We start from the raw sequence: 14,090 nt of genomic DNA on the forward strand, positions 1-14,090 counted from the left end.
CTGCTGTAGCTAGACAATTCTTGCTTCGGCAATGAATTAAAGCTTAGAGAACGTAAACTAATAGACAACAAAATTTCTACATTTTGGTCAAAATATTAGAAGAAAACAGGCTCAAAACTCCCTTTTTGAAGTCTGTCACAGGGGTTGTAAATCCCTTGAAGATATTAATCAAGTCAGGTGACTATGTTGGGAAGACCCTGGAATCTGACTTGACTGTGTAACTGTTGCTTCGATTACCACGTACCTTTGTGACCAGGCAGCATAGGACCTTGCATTTAGAGCATATTCCAGTTCAAAACGACTTCGTAGAGCTGCCACATGGCTCCGGCCAGGCCCTCCGCGGTTCACCAGACAATCAGAAGAAGATGAAGGTGAGAGAGACCCGCTGCTGTTACTTGAAGCAGGAGACATCAGCTGAATGAAGGAGGGGCCATTTCAATCATTTAATAAATCCAACAGGCTTAAAAGCATAGTATTATAAAATGTATATTTATTTTAGCTTTATATTCTAGGATTTCTCATATTTTAATTTCTATTCAGCTCAGCTTGCTTCAGGCCTTTCCTTTCAGCTTCTGATGGCAACACTTGGCTAGCTTAATTTACTTTTTTTGACCCAGTTATATGCTGAGAACTGACCCATAAAACTTATGCTTTTCTTTCTCAAAACACAGTAGGCTCAAGTCAGATTCATAAAACAGATAGATAGATCATTATTCAATGGTTAAAAGATTCTCTACATTTTCACTATAGTGATAAGATTCATGGCAGAGTTCCTTAAAATTGGAACTTATGATTATTCCCTTTTTACATGAAATGATTCCCTTTACATGAACTGAATTTATACACTTTTCCAAGGATACATCCATTTCATAAAATGAAGGATGCTTTAATTTCCAGCAAGGATGAGGACTAAATAGAGTTAATGTAGAGAGTTTTTAAAAATAATTACACATAGCTAAGTGAATCGTGAACTTTCAGATATTCAAGGTGGTTTTAGAAAAGGCAGAGGAACCGGAGATCAAATTGCCAGCATCTGCTGGATCATGGTAAAAGCAAGAGAGTTTCAGAAAAATATCTATTTTTGCTTTATTGACTATGCCAAAGCCTTTGACTGTGTGGATCACAACAAACTGTGGAAAATTCTGAAAGAGATGGGAATACCAGACCACCTGACCTGCCTCTTGAGAAATTTGTATGCAGGTCAGGAAGCAACAGTTAGAATGGGAATGGAACAACAGACTGGTTCCAAATAGGAAAAGGAGTACATCAAGGCTGTATATTGTCACCCTGCTTATTTCACTTATATGCAGAGTACATCATGAGAGACCTTGGGCTGGAAGAAGCACAAGCTGGAATCAGGGTTGCTGGGAGAAATATCAATAACCTCAGATATGCAGATGACACCACTCTTATTGGCAGAAAGTGAAAAGGAACTAAAAAGCCTCTTGATGAAAGTGAAAGAGGAGAGTGAAAAAGTTGGCCTAAAGTTCAACATTCAGAAAACTAAGATCATGGCATTGGTCCCATCACTTCATGGGAAATAGATGGGGAAAAAGTGGAAACAGTGTCAGTCTTTATTTTTGGGGGCTCCAAAATCACTGCAGATGGTGATTGCAGCCATGAAATTAGAAGACACTTACTCCTTGGAAGAAAAGTTATGAACGACCTAGATAGCACATTAAAAAGCAGAGGTATTACTTTGCAAACAAAGGTCCATCTAGTCAAGGCTATGGTTTTTCCAGTGGTCATGTATGGATGTGAGAGTTGGACTGTGAAGAAGGCTGAGCACTGAAGAACTGATGCTTTTGAATTGTGGTGTTGGAGAAGACTCTTGAGAGTCCCTTGGACTGCAAGGAGATCCAACCAGTCCATTTTAAAGGAGATAAGTCCTGGGTGTTCATTGGAAGGACTGATGCTGAGGCTGAAACTTCAATACTTTGGCCACCTCATGCGAAGAGTTGACTCATTGGGAAAGACCCAGATGCTGGGAGGGATTGGGGGCAGGAGGAGAAGGGGATGACAGAGAATGAGATGGCTGGATGGCATCACTGACTTGATGCACATGAGTTGGTGTGAACTCCAGGAGTTGGTGATGGACAGGGAGGCCTGGCATGCTGCGATTCATGGAGTCGCAAAGAGTCAGACACTACTGAGCGACTGAACTGAACTGAACTGAAGTACAGTTAGAAAATAGAAGAGTGTGAGGGAAGAAAATGAGAAAGAGAAAACAAAAAATAAGATAATAGTTTTCTTGAATTTTTTTTAATAAACTTGATGTTTATGCACTCTGTGGTTGTGGTTTAGTTGCTAAGTCATGTCTAATTCTTGTGACCCCCCTGGACTGTAGCCCACCAGGCTCCTCGATCCATGAGATTTTCCAGGCAAGAATACTGGAGTGGGTTGCCATTTCCTTCTCTAGGGGATGTTCCTGATCTAGGGATTGAACCCTGGTCTCCTGCACTGCAGGCAGATTCTTTACCAACAGCGCTATCAGAAAAGAACATTAATTCTTTGATATAATAATTTCATGAGACAGTAGATTTTTATTTAAAAAATAATATATGTAAATTTTAGGCTCTTCAAGTAGACAAGACATTTCTCAGTAAAGAATCATGCAATGTTGAAATAAACCTTCAGACTTTCCAATGATTCAATCTCATCCTTTTCATCCTTATGCAGTCTGAAGGGGTACCTACTACATCCAGATCCATTCATTTATCTTAGGATGGCTTTGACCATTGTAAAGTTTCTTCCTCATAATTAACCACATCTAATACTGGACTTCATTTCCATCTGTTGGCCCACAGAGAACTAGGCCAATCCCTTTCCTATATGATATAGTTCTTTAGATGTTTATAAACAGCTGTTGACTTATCCTAATTGTGCCTTCTCCAGGATAAGCATCCTTGATTCCTCTAATTGGTTGTCGATCCGTTCACCATTTTGATTTCTATTCCTTAAAATTTGTGTTCCAGTTTTAATAATCCCTTTATAAGAATATGTGCTCAGTCACTCAGCTATGTCCAACTCTTTGTGACACCATGAACTGTAGCAGGCCAGGCTCCTCTGTCCATGGCATTGTCCCAGCAAGAATACTGGAGTGGGTTGCCATTTCCTCCTCCATTGTAAGGATATATGTTGGGTACTATTTTGTTTGGCCATCTCAGAAGAGAGAGGAACGATCACATTCTTTATTCTGATGTAAGACAGATATTTCATATTCTAACTCCCCCAAGTTTTATTATCCACTAAGCATGGTGCTCCAAAACCATTATCTCCATTGTTTGATTTTTCTACTGTTGTTTCCTTGACTCTAGTGCATGATGATATATTTATTCCTGTTAAACTTATTCTTATTAGATATATCCTACTACTTTATCTTTCAAAATACTCTAGAATCCTGCTTTCAAATATTTGTTCTGTCTCAACTTTATTATATCTGCAACTGTGATGAGCAGAGAGACTTCTTGACCAAGATCTAAACCACTGACCAAAAGTCGAAGAGTAGAGAGAATGGAGCCTTATGGAACTCCACAAGTTAAATCCCTTAAAGATGATCCTAGTCCATTATTTAGTGCAACCCACTCCAGCAACTTCTCTTTGCATATAGCCTGTAGTTACTCATCTTCTCTACTAGGGGAGACTGTGCTAAGAGGCTTGGTCAGTTTAGTACATCCTACCATTATCTCTGTTTCTGGAAATCACTCTCTAATCTAACTGGATATATCCCATGCTTGGCACAACCTTGCTCTTTCAAACACAAAGATTCAAAGTGAGAGGATACTTGAAACTGAAGCCTTAAAAGTGCTTCTCAACATCCCAGGCCTCTGGTAGATGCTCTTGTTTGTAGGGGCTACTGTAGCCCTACCAAATATGCCTTTACTTCTCTCTAGTTTGTATGTTTCAGGATTGAAGAGAAGGGAAAGGAAGCTTTATGTCTAAGACCAAAGTTTCATTCCATAGGAAAAACTTCCTCTTTATAAATTCCAGTAAAGAGTCATGAAATAGAGACACTCCCTGTAGGCTGTAGTTGCAGACCTGGGGCACTTCTACAAAAGATTGCATTCAGATCACTCTTGGCTAAAATTTTTAAAAAAGAAAACTTTTGTTGGATGGTTTCACTCTGGGATTTAGTTGTGCAATCTCAGGTTGATGCTGTCTTTCTCCATTTTTGCCCCTACACTTCATACACTTATTTATACATGAGCCTGTATGTGTAATGTCCATCTTCCTCTCTTGTAGCACTTACCTGCATTGGGGAATATATTATTATTTTTGAATTAGTGCTCATGTTCCAGTTCCCTTGCCTATTTTCAAATGCTGTCTCCTGAACAGGTGTATAGAAGATTAAGGCAATTATAGAGAAAATTAAAGCAAACAGCTCCTTAATATTAAGGAAAGAAAATTCCATTAGCCTCATTACCAACACATATCTTTTTATGCAACATATGTGTGGTACACAAGCAATGCCTCCCGATTAACTTAACGTGCTAATTTTAGTAACAATTTTTTTCTGTTCTTACTGAACATAAATGGACAATGGCTTAATGTTTTAGCTTACATTTCATTGTATGTAAGAATTTTTATATAGAAAAAATTGATTTAAATCATCTTCTAACATTTGTTATATTTTAAAATTTTTACTTATCAATTTTTTAAATTATGCATTTGCTTGCCTGATCATTTCTTGGAAGAGCCCAAATTCACTCTGAATTTGCCTTTGTCCCTATAGATGCAGTTATTAGAACTTAAGTGACAGGGTAAAAATATGAATGGAGTTATGGACACTCACATTTATATCCTTTCCATAAGTACCAGCAACATCCATCCCCCAAGAATTCTGTGTATCCAAGCCTTATTAATGGACATATTTCAGAAGGTAAATTTCTTACCTCGATGTTGCAGAGACACTCTTCTAACTTGGTAACAACTTCAGAAAATTCAGGTCTTCCCTGTAAATAAAGAAAAGACTTTTTTCCCCCAAAGAATAAAAGAGAGGCAGCTCTCTTTGGATTTTAAAATTTAGTATTTGCATGTATAAAGAATGAGATTAACCATCAAGTATATTTTTATTTAAAATACACTTGTATTGAAGTGTTAATTGAATGTTCATTTGCTGTTCAGGGAGGAATGTTGAGTCTCCCTCTGATAAGAGTTTTAAGTCAGCATTTGCAACTACATTCAGATAATGAAATAGTGGAAAAGCTTTAATTAGCTTTGCATGCTTTTAAATGGCAGGTTTTCCTCTTCAAAATGAAAGAATAAAAGTGAATACTAAAAACTATTAACTATCTCTGTGCCTTATAATACACTATACAATGTGTCTGTAAGGAAAGTACTGCTACAGCTAATTTTATAATTAGGTTCACTTTTGAAAATAGCATCTCAGATTCAAAACTATGATCAATAGCAACCCCACGACTATGCCCTACTTTAGAGGTTAAGATAAGCTTTTTATCTTCAAAAAGTGTCATTAAAGGTATTGTCTACTATGAATCTTCCTGTCAGATGAGTTTGGTTAAATAAACAGTTCTTGTATTCTGATTATATTGTAAGCTTTGTTCTAGTTGCTAGGGATATATAAGCGAGTATAGATCTGGGGGAAAAATTCTTGGGATTTTAGAAAATATCGGTCTCTTTTGAAGAAATTATATGCCTCCTTTTGTCAGGTCCTAAGGACTACATAACCTATCATTTCTCCCTTTATGAAACTTTCACTGCCAGGAGGTGGATAGCCCAATTTAACATTCAGGTGCTGTAACCAACTAATTTAGATTCTTAGTAGAACAATTTCTCCCTTAATATCTAGCCCTCTCCTGAGGACACTGCCTCCCCGGAGCTCTCCAAGAGGAAGCTGTTTTCTCTTACATGTTCCTGTACCTCCAGGAGTGTGCGGGTGATGGTGGGGTAAGCAGGGGTCTGTGTCTTTCCCACTGACTTTGCAAATTCTGAATGGTTTCTCCTTGAAAAGGTACCAGTTTATCAAGCTTTTCCACAGAGCCACTCTCCTTTGGTCAAAGATTTTGCATGTGGCTCGCTGTTATGTTCTCTAGCATGACTCTCAGGATTTTTATTATCCAAGCAGATAATCACAAAGGTGACCCCTGACTTCAGGGTTCCTTTGTCTCCTCTTCTTCGATGATCTTATCCTCTACCTTCCCTTAGTTAATTAGCTTGCTGGTCACTCATACCCTAGACTCAATTACTAGTGATGCTTGCAACTTCTCCGAGCTATTCCACCTCACACTTTCCACCAGATCACACTCAGGGCTCTGCCTCCTTCCTATCTAGCTCACTTCTTCCAGAACCCTGACTCCAACAAACTTTGACCACATAAATCATCTCACCACTTAAGAAAACCCTGCTTTTTATTGTGATGATTTTCAAATATACCCTAAAGCAGAAGAAAACAGTGCAATAAACCAATACCCATGTGTGTGTGTGTGTGTGTGTATGTATGTATATATATATATATATATATATATATATAGTGTCTGTGTGTGTGTGTTTATTACTCAGCCTTAAAACCCTTATTCTTGCCAATATTACTCTATCTTCTATCTATCATCTAATATGCCTCCCCTACTTTCTGTTCCTGTTACCATCTTTTCACTGTCACAGGGTCACCGCATCTCCTCCCTGATTTAGCTTGGATTTCATTGACAATCACTCCCTTCCACACAGCCTCAACTTCCTTGCCCTATTGTGTAATTGTACACAATTGGAAAAATCCTAGTCTTGATTAAATCATCCTGACAGGTCTTATTTCAAAATTATGACCCTCTAATCTGAAGTGGACTCTTAGTACTGCTCAGAGAGCCTCGCTCATTCTGTTTAACACTCTATGTGGCTATTTTGCACCTTCTCCTCTTTCCTCAAACCTTCAGTGATCAATGCAAAGAAATAGAGGAAAACAACAGAATGGGAAAGACTGGAGATCTCTTCAAGAAAATTAGAGATACCAAGGGAACATTTCATGCAAAGATGGGCTCGATAAAGGACAGAAATTGCATGGACCTCACAGAAGCAGAAGATATTAAGAAGAGATGGCAAGAATACACAGAAGAACTGTACAAAAAAGATCTTCACGACCCAGATAATCACAATGGTGTGATCACTGACCTAGAGCCAGACATCCTGGAATGTGAAGTCAAGTGGGCCTTAGAAAGCATTACTACGAACAAAGCTAGTGGAGGTGATGGAATTCCAGTTGAGCTATTTCAAATCCTGAAAGATGATGCTGTGAAAGTGCTCCACTCAATATGCCAGCAAATTTGGAAAACTCAGCAGTGGCCACAGGACTGGAAAACGTCAGTTTCCAATCCCAAAGAAAGGCAATGCCAAAGAATGCTCAAACTACCACACAATTGCACTCATCTTACATGCTAGTAAAGTAATGCTCAAAATTCTCCAAGCCAGGCTTCAGCAATATGTGAATCGTGAACTTCCTGATGTTCAAGCTGGTTTTAGAAAAGGCAGAGGAACCAGAGATCAAATTGCCAACATCCGCTGGATCATGGAAAAAGCAAGAGAGTTCCAGAAAAACATCTATCTCTGCTTTATTGACTATGCCAAAGCCTTTGACTGTGTGGATCACAATAACTGTGGAAAATTCTTTAAGAGATGGGAATACCACACCACCTGATCTGCCTCTTGAGAAATTTGTATGCAGGTCAGGAAGCAACAGTTAGAACTGGACATGGAACAACAGACTGGTTCCAAGTAGGAAAAGGAGTTTGTCAAGGCTGTATATTGTCACCCTGCTTATTTCACTTATATGCAGAGTACATCATGAGAAATGCTGGGCTGGAAGAAGCACAAGCTGAAATCAAGATTGCCGGGAGAAATATCAATGACCTCAGATATGCAGATGATACCACCCTTATGGCAGAAAGTGAAGAGGAACTCAAAAGCCTCTTGATGAAAGTGAAAGTGGAGAGTGAAAAAGTTGGCTTAAAGCTCAACATTCAGAAAACGAAGATCATGGCATCTGGTCCCATCACTTCATGGGAAATAGATGGGGAAACAATGGAAACAGTATCAGACTTTATTTTTCTGGGCTCCAAAATCACTACAGATGGTGACTGTAGCCATGAAATTAAAAGACACTTACTCCTTGGAAGGAAAGTTATGACCAACCTAGATAGCATATTCAAAAGCAGAGACATTACTTTGCCAACAAAAGTCCTTCTAGTCAAGGCTATGGTTTTTCCTGTGGTCATGTATGGATGTGAGAGTTGGACTGTGAAGAAGGCTGAGCACTGAAAAATTGATGCTTTTGAACTATGGTGTTGGAGAAGACTGTTGAGAGTCCCTTGGACTGCAAGGAGATCCAACCAGTCCATTCTGAAGGAGATCAGCCCTGGGATTTCTTCGGAAAGAATGATGGTAAAGCTGCAACTCCAGTACTCTGGCCACCTCATGCAAAGAGTTGACTCATTGGAAAAGACTCTGATGTTGGGAGGGATTGGGGGCAGGAGGAGGAGGGGACGACAGAGGATGAGATGGCTGGATGGCATCACTGACTCGATGGATGTGAGTCTGGGTGAACTCCGGGAGTTGGTGATAGACAGGGAGGCCTGGCGTGCTGCGATTCATGGGGTCGCAGAGTCGGACACGACTGAGCGACTGAACTGAACTGAACTGACTGATAGCTCCTACTACTATTTCAACCACCTACCTATGTCTAAACTCACATACTCTGCCTTCACTTCCTTTTCTATAGATGAACTTGGCCTGATTCTATCTAAGGGCAGTTCCTTCACTGTGTGCTAGATCTTATCCCTGCTCATCTACTCAAGGACATTGCTCTTAGGATGATTCTTCCTTCTGTTTTTTGCATCACTTCACAGGTGGCTCAGTGGTCAAAAGAATCTGCCTGCCAATGCAGGAGACACAGGAGATGAAAGTTTGATCCCTGGGTTGGGAAGATCCCCTGGAGTAGGAAATGGCAAACCCCTCCAGTATTCTTGCCTGAAAAATCCCATTGTCAGAGGAGCCTGGCAGGTTACAGTCCATGGGGCTGCAAAGAGTTGGAAACAACTGAGCACACATAAAGTTGCCTAAAAAATCATAAAAAATGCCATGGTTTAAAATAATGCCAATTTATTAGCTCACAGTTTCTGTGGGTCAGAGTTTAGTACAGGTTAACTGGGTCCTTTGCTCGGGGCCTCAACAGATTAAAATTATGGCATCAGTGCACTCCGCAAATATCATCTGAGTCTTTTCCCAGCTTGCTGGTACAGGAAGAACTCATTTCCTTGTGGATGTATGACTCAGGTCCTTATTTTCTTGCCAACTGTTGTTCAGCGGTGACTGTCAGCTTCCAAAGGATGCCCACAGCTCCCTGCCACACAGCCCCTCTAAGCAGTTTACAACATATCCATTTGCTTTCTTTCTGGCCAGCAAGGACATGTGTCTCTAAACTTCGCCCCCTGTAACCAACTGAAGAAAAATTCTTTGCTTTTAAAGGGGTCATTTGAGTAGGTCACACCTACACAGGATAATCTTTGTTTTGCCATATTAGAAAACATAATTATGTGCTTAATTGTTCATCATATGCATAGATTCTGCTCACACTCAAATGAAGGGAGTTATTCCTGGCATGTATACCAGGGGGCAGGAATCTTGAGGGGGCAACCTAAAATCTTCTTTATTAAATGTTAGCACTAAAAATGGGGGGGGAAATCCTGGAAGAAAAGGGTCTGGGAGAGGGAGCCCCATTATTTGGATTTGTATGCATGCATGCTAAGTCTCTTCAGTCGTGTCCAACTCTTTGCGACACCATGGGCTGTAGCATGCCAGGCTCCATTTGTCCATGAGATTCTCCAGGCAAGAATACTGGAGTGTGTTGCTATGACCTCCTCCAGGGGATCTTTCCTACCCAGGGATTGAAACCCTGCCTCTTATGTCTCCTGCACTGGCAGGTGTGTTCTTTACCACTATGGCTACCTGGGAAGCCCATTTGTATATAGACTTTGCCTAATTCTCTGGCTGACCTCTGAAACACATATGCATAGGGCAGACTCTAAGCAGTCCAGGGAGGCTAAAAGAGGGGAACTTGGATCTTCTGCTCAGTGCAGAACATTGTTCTTACTATTTTTTCAGTCTAGAATTATCTAACTCATTCTCTGCCTGTGGAAACCCTTTGCCCTCTTCAAGTCCAACTTACAAGATACATCTTTTTTGAAAGTATCCAAGGACTTCACAAAATAATTTTTCACTTTCACTTTAGTTTAGTCAATTCAGTTGCTCAGTCGTGTCTGACTGTTTGTGACCCCCATGGACTGCAGCACTCCAGATTTCCCTGTCCATAACCAACACCTGGAGCTTACTCATATTCATGTCCTTAGAGTTGGTGATGCCATCCAACCATCTCATCCTCTGTTGTCCCATTCTCCTCCTGCCTTCAATCTTTCCCAGCATCATGGTCTTTTCCAACGAGTCAGTTCTTCACATCAGGTAGCCAAATTATTGGAGATTTCACTTCAGCATCAGTCCTTCCAATGAACATTCAAGACTGATTTCCTTTAGGATGGACTGGTTGGATCTCCTTGCAGTCCAAGGGACTCTCAAGAGTCTTCTCCAACACCACAATTCAAAAGCTTCAATTCTTCGGGGCTCAGCTTTCTTTACAGTCCAACTCTCACATCCATACATGACTACTGGAAAAACCATAGCTTTGACTAGATGGACCTTTGTTGGCAAAGTAATATCTCTGCTTTTTAACTTGCTGTCTAGGTTGGTCATAGCTTTTCTTCCAAGGAACAAGCATCTTTTAATTTCATGGTGGCAGTCACCATTTGCAGTGATTTTTGAGCCCCCAAAATAAAGTCTTTCACTGTTTCCACTGTTTCCCCATCTATTTGCCATGAGGTGATGGGACCGGATGCCATGATCTTAGTTTTCTAAATGTCGAGCTTTAAGCCAACTTTTTCACTCTCCACTTTCACTTTCATCAAGAGGCTCTTTAGGTCTTTGCTTTCTGCCATAAGGGTGGTGTCATCTGCATATCTGAGGTTATTGATATTTCTCCTGGAAATCTTGGTTCCAGCTTGTGCTTCATCCAGCCCAGCATTTCTCATGATGTACTTTGCATATAAGTTAAATAAGCAGGGTGACAATATACATCCTTGACATACTCCTTTCCCTATTTGGAACCAGTCTGTTGTTTCATGTCCAATTCTAACTGTTGCTTCTTGATCAATACAGATTTCCCAGGAGGCAGCTCAGGTGGTCTGGTATTCCCATCTCTTTCAGAATTTCCCACAGTTTATTGTGATCCACACAGTCAAAGGCTTTGGAATAGTTAATAAAGCAGAAATAGATGTTTTTCTGGATCTCTCTTGCTTTTTCCATGATCCAGCGGATGTTGACAATTTGATCTCTGGTTCCTAAGGACAGACCAGAGCTTTCATCAAGAGGCTTTTGAGTTCCTCTTCACTTTCTGCCATAAGGGTGGTGTCATCTGTATATCTGAGGTCATTGATACTTCTCCCGGCAATCTTGATTCCAGCTTGTGTTTCTTCCAGCCCAGCGTTTCTCATGATGTACTCTGCATATAAGTGAAATAAGCAGGGTGACAATATACAGCCTTGACGTACTCCTTTTCCTATTTGGAACCAGTCTGTTGTTCCATGTCCAGTTCTAACTGTTGCTTCCTGACCTGCATATAGGTTTCTCAAGAGGCAGGTCAGGTGGTCTGGTATTCCCATCTCTTTCAGAATTTTCCACAGTTTATTGTGATCCACACAGTCAAAGGCTTTGGCATAGTCAATAAAGCAGAGATAGATGCTTTTCTGGAACTCTTTTGCTTTTTCCATGATCCAGTGGATGTTGGCAATTTGATCTCTGGTTCCTCTGCCTTTTCTAAAACCAGCTTGAACATCTGGAAGTTCACGGTTCACATATTGCTGAAGCCTGGCTTGGAGAATTTTGAGCATTACTTTACTAGCGTGTGAGATGAGTGCAACTGTGCAGTAGTTTGAGCATTCTTTGGCATTGCCTTTCTTTGGGATTGGAATGAAAACTGACCTTTTCCAGTCCTGTGGCCACTGCTGAGTATTCCAAATTTGCTGGCATATTGAGTGCAGCACTTTCACAGCATCATCTTTCAGGATTTGGAATAGCTCAACTGGAATTCCATCACCTCCACTAGCTTTGTTCGTAGTAATGCTTTCTAAGGCCCACTTGACTTCACATTCCAGGATGTCTGGCTCTAGGTCAGTGATCACACCATCGTGATTATCTGGTTGACCTTAAATTTGTTACATTAAATTGCATCATGATAATAAAAAGAATTATACAGAATCTGACTACCTCTTATCCTTACCATCATCTTTTGCTAGTTTTATTATAATTTCATTCTAGCTGGTTTTGCTGCTTCTAATCTCTGCCTATTAAAAAATGTGTGTTCTCAACATGGTAGCCAATCCAAAGCTACCATCATACTCAATAGTGAAATATTGAAAGATTTTCCTTTTAAGATTAGGAATAAGACAAGGATGCCCACTCTCATCAATATAGTATCGGAAGTTCTAGTCATATCCATTAGTCAAGAAAAAGAAGTAAAAGGCATCCTACTTGGAAAGGAGAAAGTAAGTACAACTCACTATATGTGGATGACTTGATGTAGAAAACCCTAAAGACGCCAGCAAAAACTCTTAGAACTAATAAACAAATGCAGTAAAGTTGCAGGATATAAAAATCAATATACAAAATCTTGTTTTGTTTTTATGCTATTAACAAGCTATCAGAAAGAGAAATAAAGAAAATTATCTCCTTTATAATTACATCAAAAAGAATGAAATACCTAGGAGTGTACTTAACCAAGGAAGTGAAAGACCTGTACACGGAAAACTATACGATACTGAAGAAAGAAATGGAAGACAGAAATAAATGGAAAGATGTTCTATGCTCATGGAGAGGAAGAATTAATAATGTTGAAATAGCCATACTACTTAAGGCAATGTAAAACTATACTAGAAATGAAGTAATGCCACTCAAAAAGCCTCCAGTTACTCTCATTTTATATCGTATAAAAAAAACAAAGTCCTTGCTTTCCTCTCTAGGCCATGCACAACCTGTCCCTGCTACTTCCTGGCCTCTGCATTCTCTTGTACACCAGATCGCGTTGACCTTCTGAGAAAAGAGCATACCATGCCTTCAGGGATTTTGCCTTTTTCATTCTTTCCACCTGGACAGACCAGAGCTATCACCTTTTCCAGGTCTTTGTTCAAATGTTACTTTTTTTTCTTGTCTACCATTATTGTCCTTTATTCCATAGAACTTAAACCATTAGATGAATTAATACATATTAATACATATTGCATACTTTTGTCTGTTGTTTACATCCCTTCCTAGCAATACTGGAGTGGGTTGCCATTTCCTTCTCCAGGGCATCTTCCTGACCCAGGGACTGAACCTGCATCTCTTGCATCTCCTACATTGGTAGACAGATTCTTTACCACTAGAGCTACCTGAACTGAACTGAACTGAATATGTATTTATTGAAGCACAGTTTATTTACAATATTATATTACTTTTAAGTGTACAAAATAGTGATAAAAATGCAGATGTAGAGAACAGACAGGTGGGCACAGTGGGGGAAAGGAAGGGTGGGATGAGAGTAGCATTGATAGATACACACTAACATGTAAAAGAGATAGTAGGGAGAACTTGCTGTATAGCACAGGGAGGTCAGCTGAGTGCTCTGTGATGACCCAGGTGGGTGGGATGGGAATGGGAGGGAGTGCCAAGATGGAAGGGATATATGTATACATATAGATGATTCACTTTATGTACAGAATTGTAAAGCAACTACTTGTGCTCAGCCACTTCAGTCATGTCCAACTCTTTGTGACCCCATGGTCTATAGCCCACCAGGTTCCTCTGTTCATGGGGATCCTCAGGCAAGAGTATTGGAGTGAGTTGCCATTTCCTTCTCCAGGGGATCTTCCCAACCCAGGGATCTAACCCATGTTTCTTATGTCTCTTGAATTGGAAGGCAGGTTCTTTACCACTAGATCCACCTGGGAAGCCCAAGATTGTACTCCATTTAAAGTTATTACACAATGCATACACATGATGGA

The 14,090-nt window shown here is 40.1% G+C and overlaps 1 protein-coding gene across 1 annotated transcript in view; it reads right to left on the minus strand.

Annotated features, from left to right (window-relative positions):
• Window positions 1–14,090, minus strand: part of TNNI3K (TNNI3 interacting kinase) — a 326,898-nt gene that overhangs the window by 59,870 nt on the left and 252,938 nt on the right. Inside the window, exons 22-23 of the mRNA XM_055585475.1 lie at window positions 4,893–4,952; window positions 245–414 (exon numbers count right to left, since the gene is read on the minus strand). Of these exons, the coding sequence (XP_055441450.1) occupies window positions 245–414; window positions 4,893–4,952 (230 nt within the window). The remainder of the gene's footprint in view (window positions 1–244; window positions 415–4,892; window positions 4,953–14,090) is intronic.

Source organism: Bubalus kerabau, chromosome 6 (assembly GCF_029407905.1).
Source record: "Bubalus kerabau isolate K-KA32 ecotype Philippines breed swamp buffalo chromosome 6, PCC_UOA_SB_1v2, whole genome shotgun sequence".
Classification (NCBI taxonomy): Eukaryota; Metazoa; Chordata; class Mammalia; order Artiodactyla; family Bovidae; genus Bubalus; species Bubalus kerabau.